Source organism: Salmo trutta, chromosome 18, assembly GCF_901001165.1.
Source record: "Salmo trutta chromosome 18, fSalTru1.1, whole genome shotgun sequence".
Taxonomy (NCBI): domain Eukaryota; kingdom Metazoa; phylum Chordata; class Actinopteri; order Salmoniformes; family Salmonidae; genus Salmo; species Salmo trutta.
This window is the reverse complement of record NC_042974.1, coordinates 30,801,036-30,819,908: the sequence shown is the minus strand read 5'-3', so window position 1 is coordinate 30,819,908 and position 18,873 is coordinate 30,801,036. Positions and strand designations below refer to the sequence as shown.

Sequence of the window (18,873 nt, the reverse complement as noted above, 5' to 3'; positions counted from 1 at the left end):
TGGGCAGTAGGCCTTGCTCGCAGTCAGCGTTCCAATTCATCCAAAAGGTGTTCAATGAGGTTGAGGTCAGGGCTCTGTGCAGGCCAGTCAATTTCTTCCACACCGATCTCAACAAACCATTTCTGTATGGGCCTCGCTTTGTGTATGGGTGCATTGTCGTGCTGAAACAGGAAAGGGCCTTCCACAAACTGTTGCCACAAAGTTGGAAACACAAAATTGACTAGAATGTCATTGTATGCTGTAGCGTTAAGATTTCCCTTCACTGGAACTAAGGGGACTAGCCCAAACCATAAAACACAGCGCCAGACCTTTATTCTTCCACCAAACTTTACAGTTGGCACTATGCAGTCGGGCAGGTAGCGTTCTCCAAGCATCTGCCAAACCCAAATTCGTCTGTCGGACTGCCAGATGGTGAAGCGTGATTCATCACTCCAGAGAACACGTTTCCACTGCTCCAGAGTCCAATGGCGGCGAGCTTTACACCACCTCCAGCCTACACTTGGCATTGCGCATGGTAATCTTATGCTTGTGTGCAGTTGCTTGGCCATGGAAACCCATTTCATGAAGCTTCCGACGAACAGTTTTTGTACTGACGTTGCTTCCAGAGGCAGTTTGGAACTCGGTAGTGAGTGTTGCAACCGAGGACAGATGATTTTGATGCACCACATCCCCTGGCAGTCCCGTTCTGTGAGCTTGTGTGGCCTACCACTTCGCGGCTGAGCCGTTATTGCGCCTAGATGTTTCCACTTCACAATAACACCACTTACAGGTGACCGGGGCAGCTCTAGCAGGGCAGAAATTTTACAAACTGACTTGTTGGAAAGGTGGCATCCTACAACGGTACCCCGTTAAAAGACAAGAGCTTTTCAGGAAGATCATTCTACTGCCAATGTTTGTCCAATGGAGACTGTAGCTCCACAATGAAATAGGGTGCAGGCCAGGCAACAGGCTGTTAGCCAGCCTGCCAGCTTAGTGGAGTCTGCCACTAGCACAGTTAGCGTAGTCAGCTCAGCTTTCCCCATTGAGACCGTGTCTGTGCCTCGATCTTGGTTGGGCAAAATTAAAAATGGCGGTGTTCGCTTCAGTAATCTTACTAGTATAAAGACCTCCTCCATTCCTGCCATTATTGAAAGAGATTGTGATACTTCACATCTCAAAATTGGGTTACTTAATGTTAGATCCCTCACTTCCAAGGCAGTTATAGTCAATGAACTAATCACTGATCATAATCTTGATGTGATTGGCCTGACTGAAACATGGCTTAAGCCTGATGAATTTACTGTGTTAAATGAGGCCTCACCCCCTGGTTACACTAGTGACCAAACCCCCCGTGCATCCGGCAAAGGCGGAGGTGTTGCTAACATTTACGATAGCAAATTTCAATTTACAAAAAAAAAAAAACAATGACGTTTTCGTCTTTTGAGCTTCTAGTCATGAAATCTATGCAGCCAACTCAATCACTTTTTATAGCTACTGTTTACAGGCCTCCTGGGCCATATGCAGTGTTCCTTACTGAGTTCCCTGAATTCCTATCGGATCTTGTAGTCATAGCAGATAATATTCTAATTTTTGGTGACTTTAACATTCACATGGAAAAGTCCACAGACCCACTCCAAAAGGCTTTCGGAGCCATCATCGACTCAGTGGGTTTTGTCCAACATGTCTCTGGACCTACTCACTGCCACAGTCATACTCTGGACCTAGTTTTGTCCCATGGAATAAATGTTGTGGATCTTAATGTTTTTCCTCATAATCCTGGATTATCGGACCACCATTTTATTGCGTTTACAATTGCAACAAATAATCTGCTCAGACCCCAACCAAGGAAGATTAAAAGTCGTGCTATAAATTCTCAGACAACCCAAAGATTCCTTGATGCCCTTCCAGACTCCCTCTGCCTACCCAAGGACGTCAGAGGACAAGAATCAGTTAACCACCTAACCGAGGAACTCAATTCAACCTTGCGCAATACCCTAGATGCAGTTGCACCCCTAAAAATTAAAAACATCTGTCATAAGAAACTAGCTCCCTGGTATACAGAAAATACACGAGCTCTGAAGCAAGCTTCCAGAAAATTGGAACGGAAATGGCGCCACACTAAACTGGAAGTCTTCCGACTAGCTTGGAAAGACAGTACCGTGCAGTATCGAAGAGCCCTCACTGCTGCACGATCATCCTATTTTTCCAACTTAATTGAGGAAAATAAGAACAATCCGAAATTTCTTTTTGACACTGTCGCAAAGCTAACTAAAAAGCAGCATTCGCAAATGGAGGATGGCTTTCACTTCAGCAGTAATAAATTTATGAACTTTTTTGAGGAAAAGATCATGATCATTAGAAAGCAAATTACGGACTCATCTTTAAATCTGGGTATTCCTCCAGGGCTTCATTGTCCAGAGTCTGCACAACTCTGCCAGGACCCTGGCTCAAGGGAGATACTAAAGTGTTTTAGTACTATATCTCTTGACACAATGATGAAAATAATCATGGCCTCCAAACCCTCAAGCTGCATACTGGACCCTATTCCAACTAAACTACTGAAAGAGCTGCTTCCTGTGCTTGGCCCTCCTATGTTGAACATAATAAACGGCTCTCTATCCACCGGATGTGTACCAAGCTCACTAAAAGTGGCAGTAATAAAGCCTCTCTTGAAAAAGCCGAATCTTGACCCAGAAATTATAAAAAACTATCGGCCTATATCGAATCTTCCATTCCTCTCAAAAATTTTAGAAAAAGTTGTTGCGCAGCAACTCACTGCCTTCCTGAAGACAAACAATGTATACGAAACGCTTCAGTCTGGTTTTAGACCCCATCATAGCACTGAGACTGCACTTGTGAAGGTGGTAAATGACCTTTTAATGACGTCAGACCGAGGCTCTGCATCTGTCCTCGTGCTCCTAGATCTTAGTGCCGCTTTTGATACCATCGATCACCACATTCTTTTGGAGAGATTGGAAACCCAAATTGGTCTACATGGACAAGTTCTGGCCTGGTTTAGATCTTATCTGTCGGAAAGATATCAGTTTGTCTCTGTGAATGGTTCGTCCTCTGACAAATCAATTGTAAATTTCGGTGTTCCTCAAGGTTCCGTTCTAGGACCACTATTGTTTTCACTATATATTTTACCTCTTGGGGATGTCATTCGAAAACATAATGTTAAATTTCACTGCTATGCGGACGACACACAGCTGTACATTTCAATGAAACATGGTGAAGCCCCAAAATTGCCCTCGCTAGAAGCCTGTGTTTCAGACATAAGGAAGTGGATGGCTGCAAATTTTCTACTTTTAAACTCGGACAAAACAGAGATGCTTGTCCTAGGTCCCAAGAAACAAAGAGATCTTCTGTTGAATCTGACAATTAATCTGGATGGTTGTACAGTCGTCTCAAATAAAACTGTGAAGGACCTCGGCGTTACTCTGGACCCTGATCTCTCTTTTGAAGAACATATCAAGACTGCTTCAAGGACAGCTTTTTTCCATCTACGTAACATTGCAAAAATCAGAAACTTTCTGTCCAAAAATGACGCAGAAAAATTAATCCATGCTTTTGTTACTTCTAGGCTCGACTACTGCAATGCTCTACTTTCCGGCTACCCGGATAAAGCACTAAACAAACTTCAGTTAGTGCTAAATACGGCTGCTAGAATCCTGACTAGAACCAAAAAATTTGATCATATTACTCCAGTGCTAGCTTCCCTACACTGGCTTCCTGTTAAGGCAAGGGCTGATTTCAAGGTTTTACTGCTAACCTACAAAGCATTACATGGGCTTGCTCCTACCTATCTTTCCGATTTGGTCCTGCCGTACATACCTACACGTACGCTACGGTCACAAGACGCAGGCCTCCTAATTGTCCCTAGAATTTCTAAGCAAACGGCTGGAGGTAGGGCTTTCTCCTATAGAGCTCCATTTTTATGGAATGGTCTGCCTACCCATGTGAGAGACGCAGACTCAGTCTCAACCTTTAAGTCTTTACTGAAGACTTATCTCTTCAGTAGGTCCTATGATTAAGTATAGTCTGGCCCAGGAGTGTGAAGGTGAACGGAAAGGCTGGAGCAACGAACCGCCCTTGCTGTCTCTGCCTTGTCGGTTCCCCTCTTCCCACTGGGATTCTCTGCCTCTAACCCTTTTACAGGGGCTGAGTCACTGACTTACTGGTGTTCTTCCATGCCGTCCATGGGAGGGGTGCGTCACTTGAGTAGGTTGAGCCACTGACGTGGTCTTCCTGTCTGGGTTGGCGCCCCCCCCTTGGGTTGTGCCGTGGCAGACATCTTTGTGGGCTATACTCGGCCTTGTCTTCGGACGGTAAGTTGGTGGTTGTAGATATCCCTCTAGTGGTGTGGGGGCTGTGCTTTGGCAAAGTGGGTGGGGTTATATCCTGCCTGTTTGGCCCTGTCCGGGGGTATCATCGGATGGGGCCACAGTGTCTTCTGATCCCTCCTGTCTCAGCCTCCAGTATTTATGCTGCAGTAGTTTATGTGTCGGGGGGCTAGGGTCAGTCTGTTACATCTGGAGTATTCTCTTGTCTTATCCAGTGTCCTGTGTGAATGTAAATATGCTCTCTCTAATTCTCTCTTTCTTTCTTTCTTTCTCTCGGAGGACCTGAGCCCTAGGACTACCTGGCATGATGACTCCTTGCTGTCCCCAGTCCACCTGGCCATGCTGCTGCTCCAGTTTCAACTGTTCTGCCTGCGGCTACGGAACCCTGACCTGTTCACCGGACGTGCTTGTTGCACCCTCGACAATTACTATGATTATTATTATTTGACCATGCTGGTCATTTACGAACATTTTAACATCTTGACCATGTTCTGTTATAATATCCACCCGGCACAGCCAGAAGAGGACTGGCCACCCCTCATAGCCTGGTTCCTCTCTAGGTTTCTTCCTAGGTTTTTGGCCTTTCTCAGGAGTTTTTCCTAGGGAGTTTTTCCCAGCCACCGTGCTTCTTTCACATGCATTGCTTGCTGTTTGGGGTTTTAGGCTGGGTTTCTGTACAGCACTTTGAGATTTCAGCTGATGTACGAAGGGCTATATAAATAAATTTGATTTGATTTGATTTGATTTGCATGGCTATGTGCTCAATTTTATACAGCGGTCAGCAACATGTGGTTGAAATAGCAGAATCCACTAATTTGAAGGGGTGTCCATACTTTTGTATATATAGTGTATATTGATACAGCCACCTTTAACTAGGTTTACATTTGTTAATTTAATCACATCCCTCCATCTCAGGGTAAGCCCTTGAGGGCATTAATGAAGTGATGAGAATTCCGCACATCTCCAGTGCCGTGCATTTTCAGTCCCAGCCTTGAGCAGGTGCTTTTTTTTTAACCTCTCAGGACAGATTCTGTATCATAATGAGTTTAAATTGATAAATTATTAAACGGGAAACGGAGAGCGCTTCAATTTGCTCACAATGGTGCGGTTTAATGGAGTATGACTCAAAAGGGTAGACACTGCCCTATGGTACTGCTGCAATTTCAGACAGTAATTTCAATATGAGATATATTGATGATATCTTGTACATTTGGACTGGAAGTCAGGATTAACATAATGAATTTGTCTCTTTCCTCAAATGATATAAACCCTGATCAAGTTCTCCATAGAATGTGACTAGAAATATTTACATTTTCTAGATATGTGAATAGTGGTCTCTGATGGTAACCTCATCACCACCCTCTATCAAAAAGGCAGACCATAACACTTATTTCAGCTTACAGTACGCATCCTAATGCACTTAAACGGTTTACCCCGGAGTCAATTCTGTAGACGGACGCCTGAGCCACTCCACTGACGATTACAAGGCTACAGCCATGAAACAGCGTTTCTTCGACGGAGGTTTCTCTTCCCAGTACGCCAAGAGTTGCTGGGCATAAGTGTGAAAACTAAGAGAAACTGCTATGTTACACGTATAACCACATTTAACCCTAAAGCGTATACAGTGACTGCAAAAGTATTGGGACAGTGACACTTTTTTTATGATACAATGACTATGGAGATTAAAGAGCAGACTGTCAGCTTTAATTTGAGGGTATTTTCATCCATATCGGGTTAACCATTTAGAAATTACTGCACTTTTTGTACATAGTCCCCCCCATTTTAGGACACCAAAATTAGTCAAGTTTGGTATTTAGTCCCATATTCCTAGCACGCAATGACAACATCAAGCTTGTGACTCTACAAACTTCTTGGATGCATTTGCGGTTTGTTTTGGTTGGGTTTCAGATTATTTTGTGCTCAATAGAAATGAATGGCGAATAATTTGGTGTCATTTTGGAGTCATGTTTCCAAACACATCAAAACTCAGCAAAAAAAGAAACGTCCTCTCACTGTCAACTGCGTGTATTTTCAGCAAACTTAACATGTGCAAATATTTGTATGAACATAAGATTCAACAACGGAGACATAAACTGAACAAGTTCCACAGACATGTACCTAACAGAAATTGAATAATGTGTCCCTGAACAAGGGGGGGGGGGGCAAAATCCAAAGTAATAGTCAGTATCTGGTGTGGCCACCAGCTGCATTAAGTACTGCAGTGCATCTCCTCATGGACTGCACCAAATTTGCCAGTTCTTGCTGTGAGATGTTACCCCACTCTTCAACCAAGGCACCTGCAAGTTCCCAGATATTTCTGGGGGGAATGGCCCTAGCCCTCACCCTCCGATCCAACACGTCCCAGACGCGCTCAATGGGATTGAGATCCGGGCTCTTCGCTGGCCACGGCAGAACACTGATATTCCTGTCTTGCAGGAAATCAGCCATACTTTTCATTCTGTGCGTGGTGGCATTGTCATGCTGGAGGATGAGGATGAGCCTGAGCCAGGATGAGCCTGCAGGAAGGGTACCACATGAGGGAGGATGTCTTCCCTGTAATGCACAGCATTGAAATTGCCTGCAATGACAACAAGCTCAGTCCGATGATGCTGTGGCTCACCGCCCTAGACCATGAAGGACCCTCCACCTCCAAATCGATTCCACTCCAGAGTACAGGCCCCGGTGCAACGCTCATTCCTTCGATGATAAACACGAATCCGACCATCACCTCTGGTGAGACAAAACCGCGACTCGTCAGTGAAGAACACTTTCTGCCAGTCCTGTCTGGTCCAGCGACCGTTGGTTTGTGCCCATAGGCGACATTGTTGCCAGTGATGTCTGGTGAGGACCTGCCTTACAACAGGCCTACAAGTCCTCAGTCCATCCTCTCTCAGCCTATTGTGGACAGTCTGAGCACTGATGGAGGGATTGTGCGTTCCTGGTGTAACTCGTGCAGTTGTTGTTGCCATCCTGTACCTGTCCTGCAGGTGTGATGTTCAGACGTACCGATCCTGTGCAGGTGTCGTTACACGTGGTCTGCCACTGCCGAGGACGATCACCTGTCCGTCCTGTCTTCGGCGTCTCACAGTACGGACATTGCAATGTATTGCCCTGGCCACATCTGCAGTCCTCATGCCACCTTGCAGCATGCTTAAGGCACATTCACGCAGATGAGCAGGGACCCTGGGCATCATTCTTTTGGTGTTTTTCCAGAGTCAGTAGAAAGGCCTCTTTAGTGTCCTAAGTTTTCATAACTGTGACCTTAATTGCCTACCGTCTGTAAGCTGTTAGTGTCTTACCGACCGTTCCACAGGTGCATGTTCATTAATTGTTTATGGTGCATTGAACAAGCATGTGAAACTGTGTTTAAACCCTTTACAATGACGATCTGTGAAGTTATTTGGATTTTTACTAATTATCTTTGAAAGACAGGGTCCTGAAAAAGGGACATTTTCTTTTTTTACATTAATATGGTTGCTACCATGATTACGGATAGTCCTGAATGAATCGTGAATAATAATGAGTGATAAAGAGACAAATATCATACCCCCAAGACAGTTTAGCATTTTTTTGGGGGGCATGATATTTATGTCTAACTTTCTCACTCATCATTATTCATGATTCATTCAGGACTATCTGTCATCATTATATTACATATAACACCATGAATGTTATCATCATCTTATGTTGCCCATGTGGTATTTTGTATGTTGGGAAAATCTCTAGGCGCCTTAAGCAAAGAATGTGAGCAAGAGCACCATAAGGTGTAATGATGAAAATGACCCTTTTGCCTGCCACTAACAAATCTTAACGATTTCAGGGTATTGAAAAAGTTTAACCTTCATCCAGAGGAAAAAATCTGTGCCAAAGGAAACTCTTTTGGATTCATATGCTTGGCACTTTACATCCATCAAGGCTTTATGATCATTTTGACATGAGTGTCATGCTTTAATATGTTTCCCCCTAACCCCCCCCCCCCCCCCCCCCCATTGTGGTTCCTGTCATTTATGATGGTTCTTAAACCTGACACCCTCTAACAGGTTCCCATAGACCCCCCCTTCTGTATTTTTATTTCATTTGAGTCTTTTCCTCGTCTTAACTCCCATTTACTTTTTTAAAAGCGTTTATGAATTATGAAAAAACTATATAAAAATGTTAAAATATGTAAAAAAGTATATATATATATTTTTTTTTAATACATATATATATTTTTTTTAAAAATACTGTCTCAATCAAGTCACACATTTTCTGAGATAAATGATTACTGATGTGCCTCCTGGCGTTTGTGTTGTACACAGGTGTTGCTCATCATGTCTGATTGCATTGACGCACATTACCTGCAGTGTGCATTTTGAGAATTTGAACGTTCACCTTTAAAGCCCACACATCGGTTTTATCTAGCCTTGTTGAAAGCAGAAAGACAGTGACTCAAACCACAGCAAGGAATTAAATGTGCATGTGAGCTAGCGCAGAATCCCCAGAGGCCAACATGCCTTTCAGCTTTGCAACAGTCACAGCCTGTTAGCCGCTTCCCCATCAGAGCAGGCTATCCAGTGGATGCAATCCTGAGTCTCCCTTTTCAAAAGTTTGTAGCAAAAGATGGCAATTACTTTTTCACAAAGGTTAATTGAGTGTTGCATAACTTTGTTAATAAATAAAATGAGTATCCATTTTTTTTGTAAACTCACTTTCCCTTTATCTAATATTAGGTTTTGGTTTCACGGCACTGTAGTTGACTTGACCTGTCCTCATCACAAATCCTTCAGTACATTATAATTTATTTTTATTTTTATGATTTATCATGGGTTGGAGATCTTTGTAGGGAAAGGGGGTTACCTAGCCAGCTGCACAACTGGTTTCACAGTGCCGTGAAACCAAAACCTTATATTAGATAAAGGGAAATTGAGTTTACAAAAAAAATGGATACTCATTTTATTTATTAACAAAGTTATGCAACACTCAATTAACCTTGGTGAAAAAATAATTGCCATCTTTAGCTGCAATGACTGCAACCAAATGCTTCCTGTAGTTGTTGTCTCTCACATCGCTGTTGGGGAATTATGGCCCACTCTTGCATGCAGAACTGCTTTAACTTTGCAACATTTGTGGGTTTTCAAGCATGAACTGCTTGTTTCAAGTCCTGTCACAACATATCAATAGGGATTAGTTCTGGACTTTGACAAGGCCATTCCAAAACTAAAAATGTGTTGCTTTTTAACCTTTTTCATGTAGACTTGATTGTGTTTTGTATCATTGTCTTGCTGCATGACCCAGCTGCGCATCAGCTCACAGATGGATGACGCTGGGCCAATTGTGCGTCGCCTCATTGGTCTCCCGGTCGTGGCCGGCTGTGACACAGCCCGGTATCAAACCAGGATCTGTAGTAACGCAGCTAGCATTGCGATGCAGTGCCTTAGACCGCTGCACCACTTAGGCGGCCCCAGAAAAAAAATATTAAATCAATTTCAGAATGAGGCTGTAACGTAACAAAATGTGGAAAAAGTGAAGGGGTCTGAATAGTTTCCAAAGCCACTATGTGTTGGAATACTTTGGAACAGATTTCCAAAACTAAAATCCCTAAACTGATTTGCTGTTGTTTTTACAGTCTTATGTACAACAATAGAAATTATTATTATAAAAAAAACTTGGGGAGCCAAATAAAATCAGGCTGCCAGTTGGGTAACCCTGGTCTAGGGGTTGTTTGTGGCCTGGGCTCTGGTGTTACCTGTAGATAGGCCTGCTGGCAGCGCTGCACAAGCTGATGGAAGGCGGGCGTGCGGAGGTGGGCATGGATGTGGGCGGGGTTGAGTCTCTGGAGAGCCTCCATGATGATCTCCTGAAGGACGAAGGGGCTGAGTACACCCTTAGCCGCACCCACACAGAACTGGTACACATAGTTCACACCTGGAGAGGATGAGAGAATGGTGAGCATTTACGCTTTGCTGAAGTTAGCGAAAGTCTATGACTAATGGATGTGCACACAGACACTACATGTTAATGTTTTAAAACGGATGTAAATTGTAAAGTATTTTGTCTCTAAGGGGCGGACCCCAGTAAGACGAGCTGTCGCAATTGGGGTCGGCTAATGGGGATCCTAATTGATTTAAAAAAATAAAAATTAGATACAGTATGTTACACAGAATCATTTCAGTAGAATCCTCTCAATATACACAGAAAATTCAGTTCTCCGATATCGATATGTTTGTGTGTCTTAGCATTCAACTCTAGTCTTCGCCTTCTTAACCTCTCTGGGCTAGGTTGGACGCTTGCGTCCCACCTACTCAACAGCCAGTTGAATCCCGTGGCGCGTTATTCAAATACCTTAGAAATGCTATTGTCCGGTTGGAATACTATCGAAGATTTATGATAAAAAGACCCTAAGGATTGATTGTAAACATCGTTTGACATGTTTCTACGAACGGTAATGGAACTTTTTGACTTTTCTTCTAGGGTTTTGCACTCGCACATTTTGCCTTTGGAATAGTGATCTGAACACGCAAACAAAACGGAGGTATTTGGACATAAATATGGAGTTTATCGAACAAAACAAACATTTATTGTGGAAGTGGGAGTCCTGGGAGTGCATTCCGACGAAGATCAGCAAAGGTAAGTGAAGATTTATAATACTATTTCTGAGTTTTGTTGACTCCAGAACTTGGCGGGTAACTGTATAGCTTGCTTTGATGGCTGAGCTCTGTACTCAGAATATTGAACAATGTGCTTTCGCCGTAAAGCTGTTTTGAAATCTGACACAGCGGTTGCATTAAGGAGAAGTGTATCTATAATTCTTTCAACAACTGTTGTAAATTTTATCAACGTTTATGATGAGTATTTTTGTAAATTGATGTGCTCATTCACCGAAAGTTTTGGAGACAAAACATTTTCTGAACATCACGCGCCAATGTAAAATGGGGTTTTTGGATATAAATATGAACTTTATTGAACAAAACATACATGTATTGTGTAACATTGAGTCCTGGGAGTATCATCTGATGAAGATCGTCAAAGGTTAGTGATTAATTTTAGCTGTATTTCTGGTTTTTGTGACGCCTCTCCTTGCTAGGAAAATGGCTGTGTGGTTTTTCTTGTCAAGGTGATGTCCTAACATAATCTAATGCTATGCTTTCGCCATAAAGCCTTTTTGAAATCGGACAATGTGGTTGGATTAACGAGAAGTTTAGCTTTAAAATGGTGTAAAATAGTTGATTGTTTGAGAAATTTGAATTATGAGATTTTTGTTGTTTGCATTTCCATTGGCTGTTGGCAAGGGGTCCCGCTGGCAGAACATCTGTCCTGAACAGGTTTTAATAGATGAAACTACTAGAATCCAAGATGCCCGCAGCATGCCCTCTTCATCCCTGCCCCTTTCTCACCTAGCCGTGCAGCCAGTCCCAGGAGCCACTTGACATCCTCCGTGTATGGGGGGCTGCGGGAGAAGTTATTAGGGTGGTCGTTGTGAGCCCTCCTTCCAAGCATCTCCAAAGCCAGCATGCCTATCAAAGAGTCAGGGTCAAATATCACAGTTAACACCAATTAATTTGAATAGAAAGCATAACAATCGCAAACGATAGAACTGATATTCACAGTGCATCTAGTATTACATCTAGAGAATCATATCATGGACACTTAAAAGCATAGGTATATTCCTCACCAACTCTGTAGGCTGAGTGCAGGTAGTGAAGACCCTGCTGGCTGATTGGCTGGCTATGCTGCTCTTCTTCAGACGGGAAGGGGGCGCTGACCAATGAGACGGGCTGGGAAGACATACCAGGAAGAGATGACCCCTGAATGGCCTGGATTGTGGTGCCTGAATGGACACCACCTACTGGATAGAAAGAGGAAAAAGACGCGGCTCCTGAGAGTGCCATGGAGAGCCCATTATAAAACATCCATCAAGTCATTTTTTTTACATATTTTTTTAAGTTGTTCCTGTTGAATGTGATCCATCAACTACATCAGCTAACATGCTAATTAGATTACTATTTGACGTTTATAGACAGACTACACATGGACGCGCGCAAACACACACGCAGCAGTGGTCTCCGCTCACCTGCTACAGTGGTGCTCAGAGGCAGGCCGGTCTCGGTGTGGTACGGGTGGACGGCGATCTGGGTCATGGACGGCACGGGAATACCAGGGAAGGAGACCGCAGTTGCTGCCATGGGCGGATGGGGGCCGGTGGCCACTGAGAACGGGTACTGGGCACCGATAAAGGCCGGGTGCATTCCCTGGGAGGGCACACATACACACTTAAAATGAGTTAGATGCTATTCTCTGTTGCGGGCCACTGTCTTATGTCAGATAGTGTGATATTCATATGCACTGAGGAACGAGTGACATGACGGAAGACAATGGTCGTGGGCTTAATACAAAAAGAGATGAGTCATTTATCCTTCATATAGTGAAACAAAGGTTGTCAGATTTCCCCACTGAACCCTTTTGGGGGGGGGTTTAAGGCATGGTGTGCTTGCGCCTCCATTTACTTTTTTCAGCCTATAGTTACGGAGTGGCTGTCAGTCAATACTAATACATTCTCCCATCATTTCCTCTCAAATGTCCTGACATGCACAAGAGAGAATGTAGAGGAAGAAGAAAAGAAAAAAGATTTTCAAAGTCAAACACCAGGTGCATACTGATCACTTCGCGGTGGTCCAATTGTCTAGTTGAGTCTCCTTGAAACTTAGTTGTTTCAATATTGTACTCTTTCAGCTCCCTCCCAACTCTCCCTACCGTCTCCATCTCAATTCAAACCAAACTTCACGAACTGAACAGAAGGTCATTAAAATAACCAAATATGAGAAACAGTTACCAAAACAACAATGAAAAATAAATAAATGGAATTCAAAACTGTGTGTTAGTGAATCTGGAGACTCAAATGGATCTTGCGAGTTCAAGACGTGGTGGAGCAGTCTCTGCCATCAGCTATTCTCTGTTATGTTCTAGGGGAGGTGTGTTCAACTCTTTCCTCTACGAGGTCCAGAGCCTGCTGGCTTTCTGTTCTACCTGATAAAGAATTGCACATACCTGTGTCCCAGGTCTAAATCAGTCCCTAATTAGAGGGGAACAATAAAAAGAGTTGAAAAAGGTCCAGAGTTGAGTTTGAGGGATCTAGGGACTGAGAGAAGCCCTGCATGTAGTGTGAAGCAGAGGTGGGGGTCTATAGGGAGACTTAATGTCTTCTAAGTTGATGGAAGCTACTTAAGGAAAGAAGAACAGGCAGCAGTATTTCACTGGAAGCCCAAGCATCTCAATTTGAACATCTTATCAGTTTTTTCCCCACCATCACTCTCCCAGCTCTTTGTCTCCATCAGTCTTTCCCTCCTCTCTATCCTCCCTCCCATGATGCTTCCAGACAGTCCTCTTACCTGTGGGTACGCACCCCCTGACAAGGGGAACACAGTGGGCCGGGGGACGTGCTGCAGCGGGTGCCCCAGGTACTGGGGGGTGCAGACGGTGGGCAGGTGGGCCTGGATGGTAGTGTAGGGGTGCAGGCCCTGGGAGTGGGGGTGGGCCATGGCAGAGCCAGGCAGGGCGTGTGATTGGTAGATGGTGGAGCCCACAGAGATGACGGGCACCACAGCCGCTGCTGTCACAGAGGCAGTCACTGTGGCAACACCAGAGGACTCCATGTTGCCACTGTTGTCCGTTACACCGTGACCCGTCTCCGGGGGCCTTCTCCCAGCTCCACCGTTGGCCCTGCAGCGTCCCGGGCCCTCACGCTGGGCCCCTGAACCCCCTCCTACTGTCTGCTCATAGAGCCAGTACCACTGGTGGGCCACCTCAAACAGAACCTCAGGGTACACACCGCCCCCCTTGGCTGCCTCCTCTACAGCCATACAGGCTTTCTCTAGCATCACATTGTCCTGCAGGGAGAGAGGAGGGGAGGGGGTGACGAGAGAGGGAGAAGAAATGAGATTAAGAAAAAAAAGAAAAAGTGAATTTTCAGGACAAAATGGATAAAAGGGTAAAAGAATAAAAAGATGCCCAGCCTACATGAGTAGTCCGATGTGTCTTCTGCAGAACTGAAGAGTACCGGACATGTACCTGTTCCTTGCACTGCACCAGGGCCCTCTGGATCTCATTGGGGTTGAGGGCGTGTGCATGGGGCAGGCAGCTCAGGGCCAGCTCGGCCGCAGCGCGAACCATGTTGGGGTCCCGCGCCCGTGATGCCCTGTCTGCCAGTGATGCCACCTCAGGAGGGGTGAGGTGCCCATCCCAGCACTCCACCAGGATGTTGAGGGCAGCACTGCCAATCTCCATGGCCTGGCCTGGCGGGGGAGAGGAGGAGACACTCATGTAAAGTGTGGTGGACCAGACCAAGCTTATAGCTAGCTACCTGTCTCTCATGGACGATTAAAAAAAAAAAAAAACTTTTGGGATGAACTAGATTTTTGGGGGATTTTTTATAAACCTCACCTGTGATCCAGGAGACGTGGGAGGAGTAGGTCCTGGATAGCCAGTTGGGCGAGACAAAGTTGTGCAGGCCCAGGGCGTACAGGCCGATCTCGAAGGCACAGAGGTGCAAGTTGCGGTGAGGACCCTGGTGGCCCCCGCTGGCTGAGGGCTGGGTGAAGATGGAGGTGGAGCTGTTGCCCCCAGCCTTGATCAGCACCGTCTTGGCCAGCTCAAAGTAGAAGTGAGCCGCCGCCTCCGATGGCTGGTTGGGCACATGGGGTGCATGGCACTCGGGACGACGCCCTTTATACCTAAGAGGGTGGCGGGAAGAGGAAACTCAGTGTATTAGCATATTTTCGTCAATACCTTAGTTGAGTTCTCCAATAATTAAAAAGCATCAACACGTGTATAGAATATGTAGGAGGAGTCACTCACCTGCTGGTGTCTGTGCTCTTTGCCCTAGCTCCGCCTCCGGCCCTGCGAGAGCCGCTGGATGAGGAGGAGCCCAGTGAATCAGAGGAAGAGCTGCTGATGCTGTCACTGTCCTGGCCCCTCCCCCAGGAGGCCGCAGCCCAGCCCCCTCTGAGTGGACGTCGGCTGAGGGTGGGGGAGCTGTCTGAGGTGGTCTCAGGAGCACTGCTGTCGATACTCGCCATGCCTGGGACAACAATATCAAAACCATTAAACCTAAAACTTCTAGTCAGCCACATGTCAATACTACCTCTAGAAGCCATTCCAGTCATATGACATGGCCCTGGTCAAATGCAATGCACACTATACAGTAGTATAGGCTGTTATTAGAGACACAGCCAGTGTCTTAATCTAATGTCTTAATTAATGTCTTGGTTACCTGTGTGTTTCTTCTTCTGGCGGACAGGAGAGCCCCAGCAGCGCCCGCTGTATGCCCCCCGTCCTCCCAGCGCCAAGCGGCTGGGCACCGTGCCCTCGGGTTTGAATGGGACCGCCTCACTCGGCTGGTCACACGACACAGGCTGGGTGCCATCTGCTGAGCCAATAAGTTAAGTAGTGAATACGTTTTACATGCCTACAGTAGCAACAGTTAGGGTTGGATTAAAATAATTTCTTCCATTTTCAACAAATCTGTTTTGTATAGGTAGGGTAACAGCATTTTCAGTGCAGGACAGGTACAGTACGACATAACCACCCTGTCTGTGTCTCACCTTGTTCTCTGGCCTCACTGACGCCCTCTCCGGGTGTGGCGTTGTTCTGCACCCCGCTGCCCGCCAGCTGTCCTGCTGCCCCACCAGCAGCCACCGCTTGCACAGAGGAGGACCCAGCTGCAGCCGTGGCGTTGGGGCCGTGTTTGGACACCCCTCCGGTGGCACCTCCGTGTCCGTGAGCATTGTGGGCAGCGTGCTTGGATGGGCTCCTTTGGCTGCTGGCAGCTGGCTTGCTGGAGTAGAAGGAGCTCAGGGTTTGGGGCTTGTGGGTCTGGCTCTCTCTGTCCAGCAGCTTGTCCAGGATCTAAGAGGTCACCGAGGGAGAGTCATCACAATCCTTATTTGTTAAGTAGTTCATTCTACTAGATACAGTGCGGAAACCAAGGGCTACCTTTTTCAGCTTGCTCTGGTCATCCTTGTATGTGATCATAAGAGCCAGAGCCAAGTCTCCTTTCTCTCTCCTGGTCCCCTCACACAGCAGAGGGTGCTCTGCCTCGCTCACTGTGGTCTTCATACCTACAGTGGAAAAAGGGGAGGCAGAAATATGAACAGACGGCAGCAAACGAGTTCAGCAGTTTCAAGGCCAAACTGGTACATGGACGTTTTCCTATTTAAGTATCACTAACCTCAACACTGAGCCATTAAATGTGGTGCCTACCACTTCATGAAGGTGTAAATATAAAAACCTTGTGGTCGATCTTACCCAGTGCTGCGACAGCAGCCTCAAAGCCCAGCTCCTCATCTCCAGGCATCTCATTGTTCCGGTTACGGCTGGGAGGACGGGAACCTGCGGGGGAGACAACTGTACAAACAAAATAATGGAGGGGGAGGGGTGAAATATAAATTACTGGAAGTCTCACTAGTGTGATGACAGCATGACATGTAATTCAGATCAATTAGAAAGTAAAAGTTCTACATCTGTGTGTATATATACTGTTTGTTGTATGTATTGTGTGAGTTCAAACAGAGAACATTTTACATGTATAGCGAGAGTCACCTGGGGTACACAGCACATCAAATATGAAGCTGGCCAGCATGAGGGGCAGGACAGGCCTGTAGTCACAGAAGTTCCCGTCTCGGAGCTGCTCGGCCCTGTCCCGTATGGACGTCATCTCCACCAGGCCCAGAGGGATCTTCTTCAGCAGAGCCACCACCTCTGACTCCTGGTAGGCCAGCTTGACCTCCAGGGCCTTGGTGGAGGCTGGGGGCCTCTGCAGCTCCAGGGAGAACATGCCCGTGCTGAAGGCCAGGTTGTGAAGCTCCAGCCTCTCGCTCAGCACCGTCAGCAGGAAGGAGGTCTTGACCAGGGTGTTGGTGGCCACCTGGGTCTGCCTGCTGGTGGACACCTTGCTCTTCTTACCCTTCGTCTGGGGCTGCTCCACCTTCAGGTCTGGAGGGTTGGCCAGCAGGTCTCCAGCCAGCTCCACTGCCAGTCTGCAGGCCTCGTTGCTGTAGCCATGGGCGTGGAGGGCCTCTGCACATGCAAACAGCACCTCCATCTGGCCCTCCTGCTCCAGTGGCTTGATCCCAGCAAAGATGTCTGGTTCCTCCTCATGGTTGTTCTCTGGCACTCTCTCTGCCCCCTCCTCAGAGGCTGCATTTAGGTAGTAGGCCCGGTAGTCATCCTCTCCAACAGGGTCTCCCCCTGCCCCTGCCGCTGGGCTCTGATTGGGCAGAGCTACGGCTCCAGTGCCAGTTTCTCGACGCCCACCACGCGGTGGCTTGGCGGCAGCAGCAGTCACGGTAACAACAGCGACCGAGGTGGAGAGCCGAGCGTCTCCAGCAGGGGTCGCCTCCTTATTTCCATTCACCTCCATCTCTGCCTCCACTTCCACCTCCTTCTCCAAGGCAACAGCCGCTTCCATGACGACAGCGGCGTTCTCCTTGAGGGGGAAGGCGGCCTGTGACTCAGTGGCAGGCAGGGTGGCAGCAAGAGTGACACGTTTGCCTTCGAAGGAGCGCTCCTTGGGCATGTTTCCGGCCCCTTTCCCTCCACCACTGTATTTGTGTGGCTCTCTGAGTAGCGGGCTTGGTGAGGGCAGCATCTCGGGCGGCGGGGGTGTGAAGTCAAAGGTGTTACTGGCCTCAGCGCCCAGCGCCAGACTGGAGCCATCATCCAGGCTCAGCTCGGCCATGTCAGGCTCCAGGGAGCTGTCCTCACTGCTGGTGCGGCGCTTCGCTGCTTGGTGTTTTCCCCCTACCCCTCCTGATCCCCCTCCTGATGACTTCCCCCCCTGGGCCAGCTTAGCCTTGCCCCCAATGGACGAGGAGGAACCTGCGCCTTTGTACATCCCCTTACTACTGCCCTCCTCTAGAGAGAGAGAGACACTGCCCCCTAGCCGCACTAGGACCCCTCCTCCGCCCCCGGCCGACAACCCCTTCCTCTTGCTCACAATGGTCTCTTTGGGCCTGACGGCCACTTCTTGTTGGGGACTTCTGCCCTTGTAGTCTCCCCCACCTCCCTCAGAGCTGCCAGATCTCCCCCCTCCTCCTCCAAGTTCAGAGGTGTCTCCAGCCAGGCCAGCCTTGGCCCCTCTCTGCTGCTGCACTGCCCTGGCCCAGCAGAAGGAGGCGCTCTTCTTGTCAGCACTGCAATAGGTGATGCCTGGCAGTGGGTAGGCCACCTCCCAGTTGAAGTAGCAGGACTCCACGGCTGGCTTGAAGCCCTGGAACAGTTTGTCCAGGGACTTGCGATGTTGCCCTCGCTTCACAATCTCAATCACTTTCAGATGCCACTGCTTGAGCTGGGAGGCCAGCTCCAAACGCCTATAGGATGGTGCAAAAATAAACATTGTTATAGTCAGTCCAGGAAACAAGAGCCACAGAGCAGATACTATAGTAACAAACAAGCAGACACACACACACACACACACAAAATTCAGAAAATCATTAATGTAACTGGAAGAAGTGCACAGACACAAAAAGGCTTTCTGCAGAGAAATTTGACAGTCATTCCACATTTTTCTTTGTCAGTG

The 18,873-nt window shown here is 47.0% G+C and overlaps 1 protein-coding gene across 11 annotated transcripts in view; it reads right to left on the bottom strand.

The window, feature by feature from the left end:
• LOC115153187 (zinc finger SWIM domain-containing protein 8) overlaps nt 1–18,873 on the bottom strand; it is a 48,923-nt gene that overhangs the window by 2,306 nt on the left and 27,744 nt on the right. Inside the window, exons 10-22 of one of the 11 annotated variants that reach the window (XM_029698332.1) lie at nt 16,896–18,664; nt 16,602–16,709; nt 16,290–16,414; nt 15,899–16,202; nt 15,568–15,723; nt 15,153–15,375; nt 14,739–15,028; nt 14,316–14,590; nt 13,688–14,185; nt 12,373–12,550; nt 11,974–12,177; nt 11,696–11,815; nt 10,048–10,226 (exon numbers count right to left, since the gene is read on the bottom strand). In XM_029698332.1, the coding sequence (XP_029554192.1) occupies nt 10,048–10,226; nt 11,696–11,815; nt 11,974–12,177; nt 12,373–12,550; nt 13,688–14,185; nt 14,316–14,590; nt 14,739–15,028; nt 15,153–15,375; nt 15,568–15,723; nt 15,899–16,202; nt 16,290–16,414; nt 16,602–16,709; nt 16,896–18,664 (4,429 nt within the window). Of the gene's footprint in view, nt 1–10,047; nt 10,227–11,695; nt 11,816–11,973; nt 12,178–12,372; nt 12,572–13,687; nt 14,186–14,315; nt 14,591–14,738; nt 15,029–15,152; nt 15,376–15,567; nt 15,724–15,898; nt 16,203–16,289; nt 16,415–16,601; nt 16,710–16,895; nt 18,665–18,873 lie in introns of all 11 variants that reach the window. The other 10 variants (XM_029698336.1, XM_029698335.1, XM_029698337.1 and 7 more) reach the window with 10 other exon arrangements.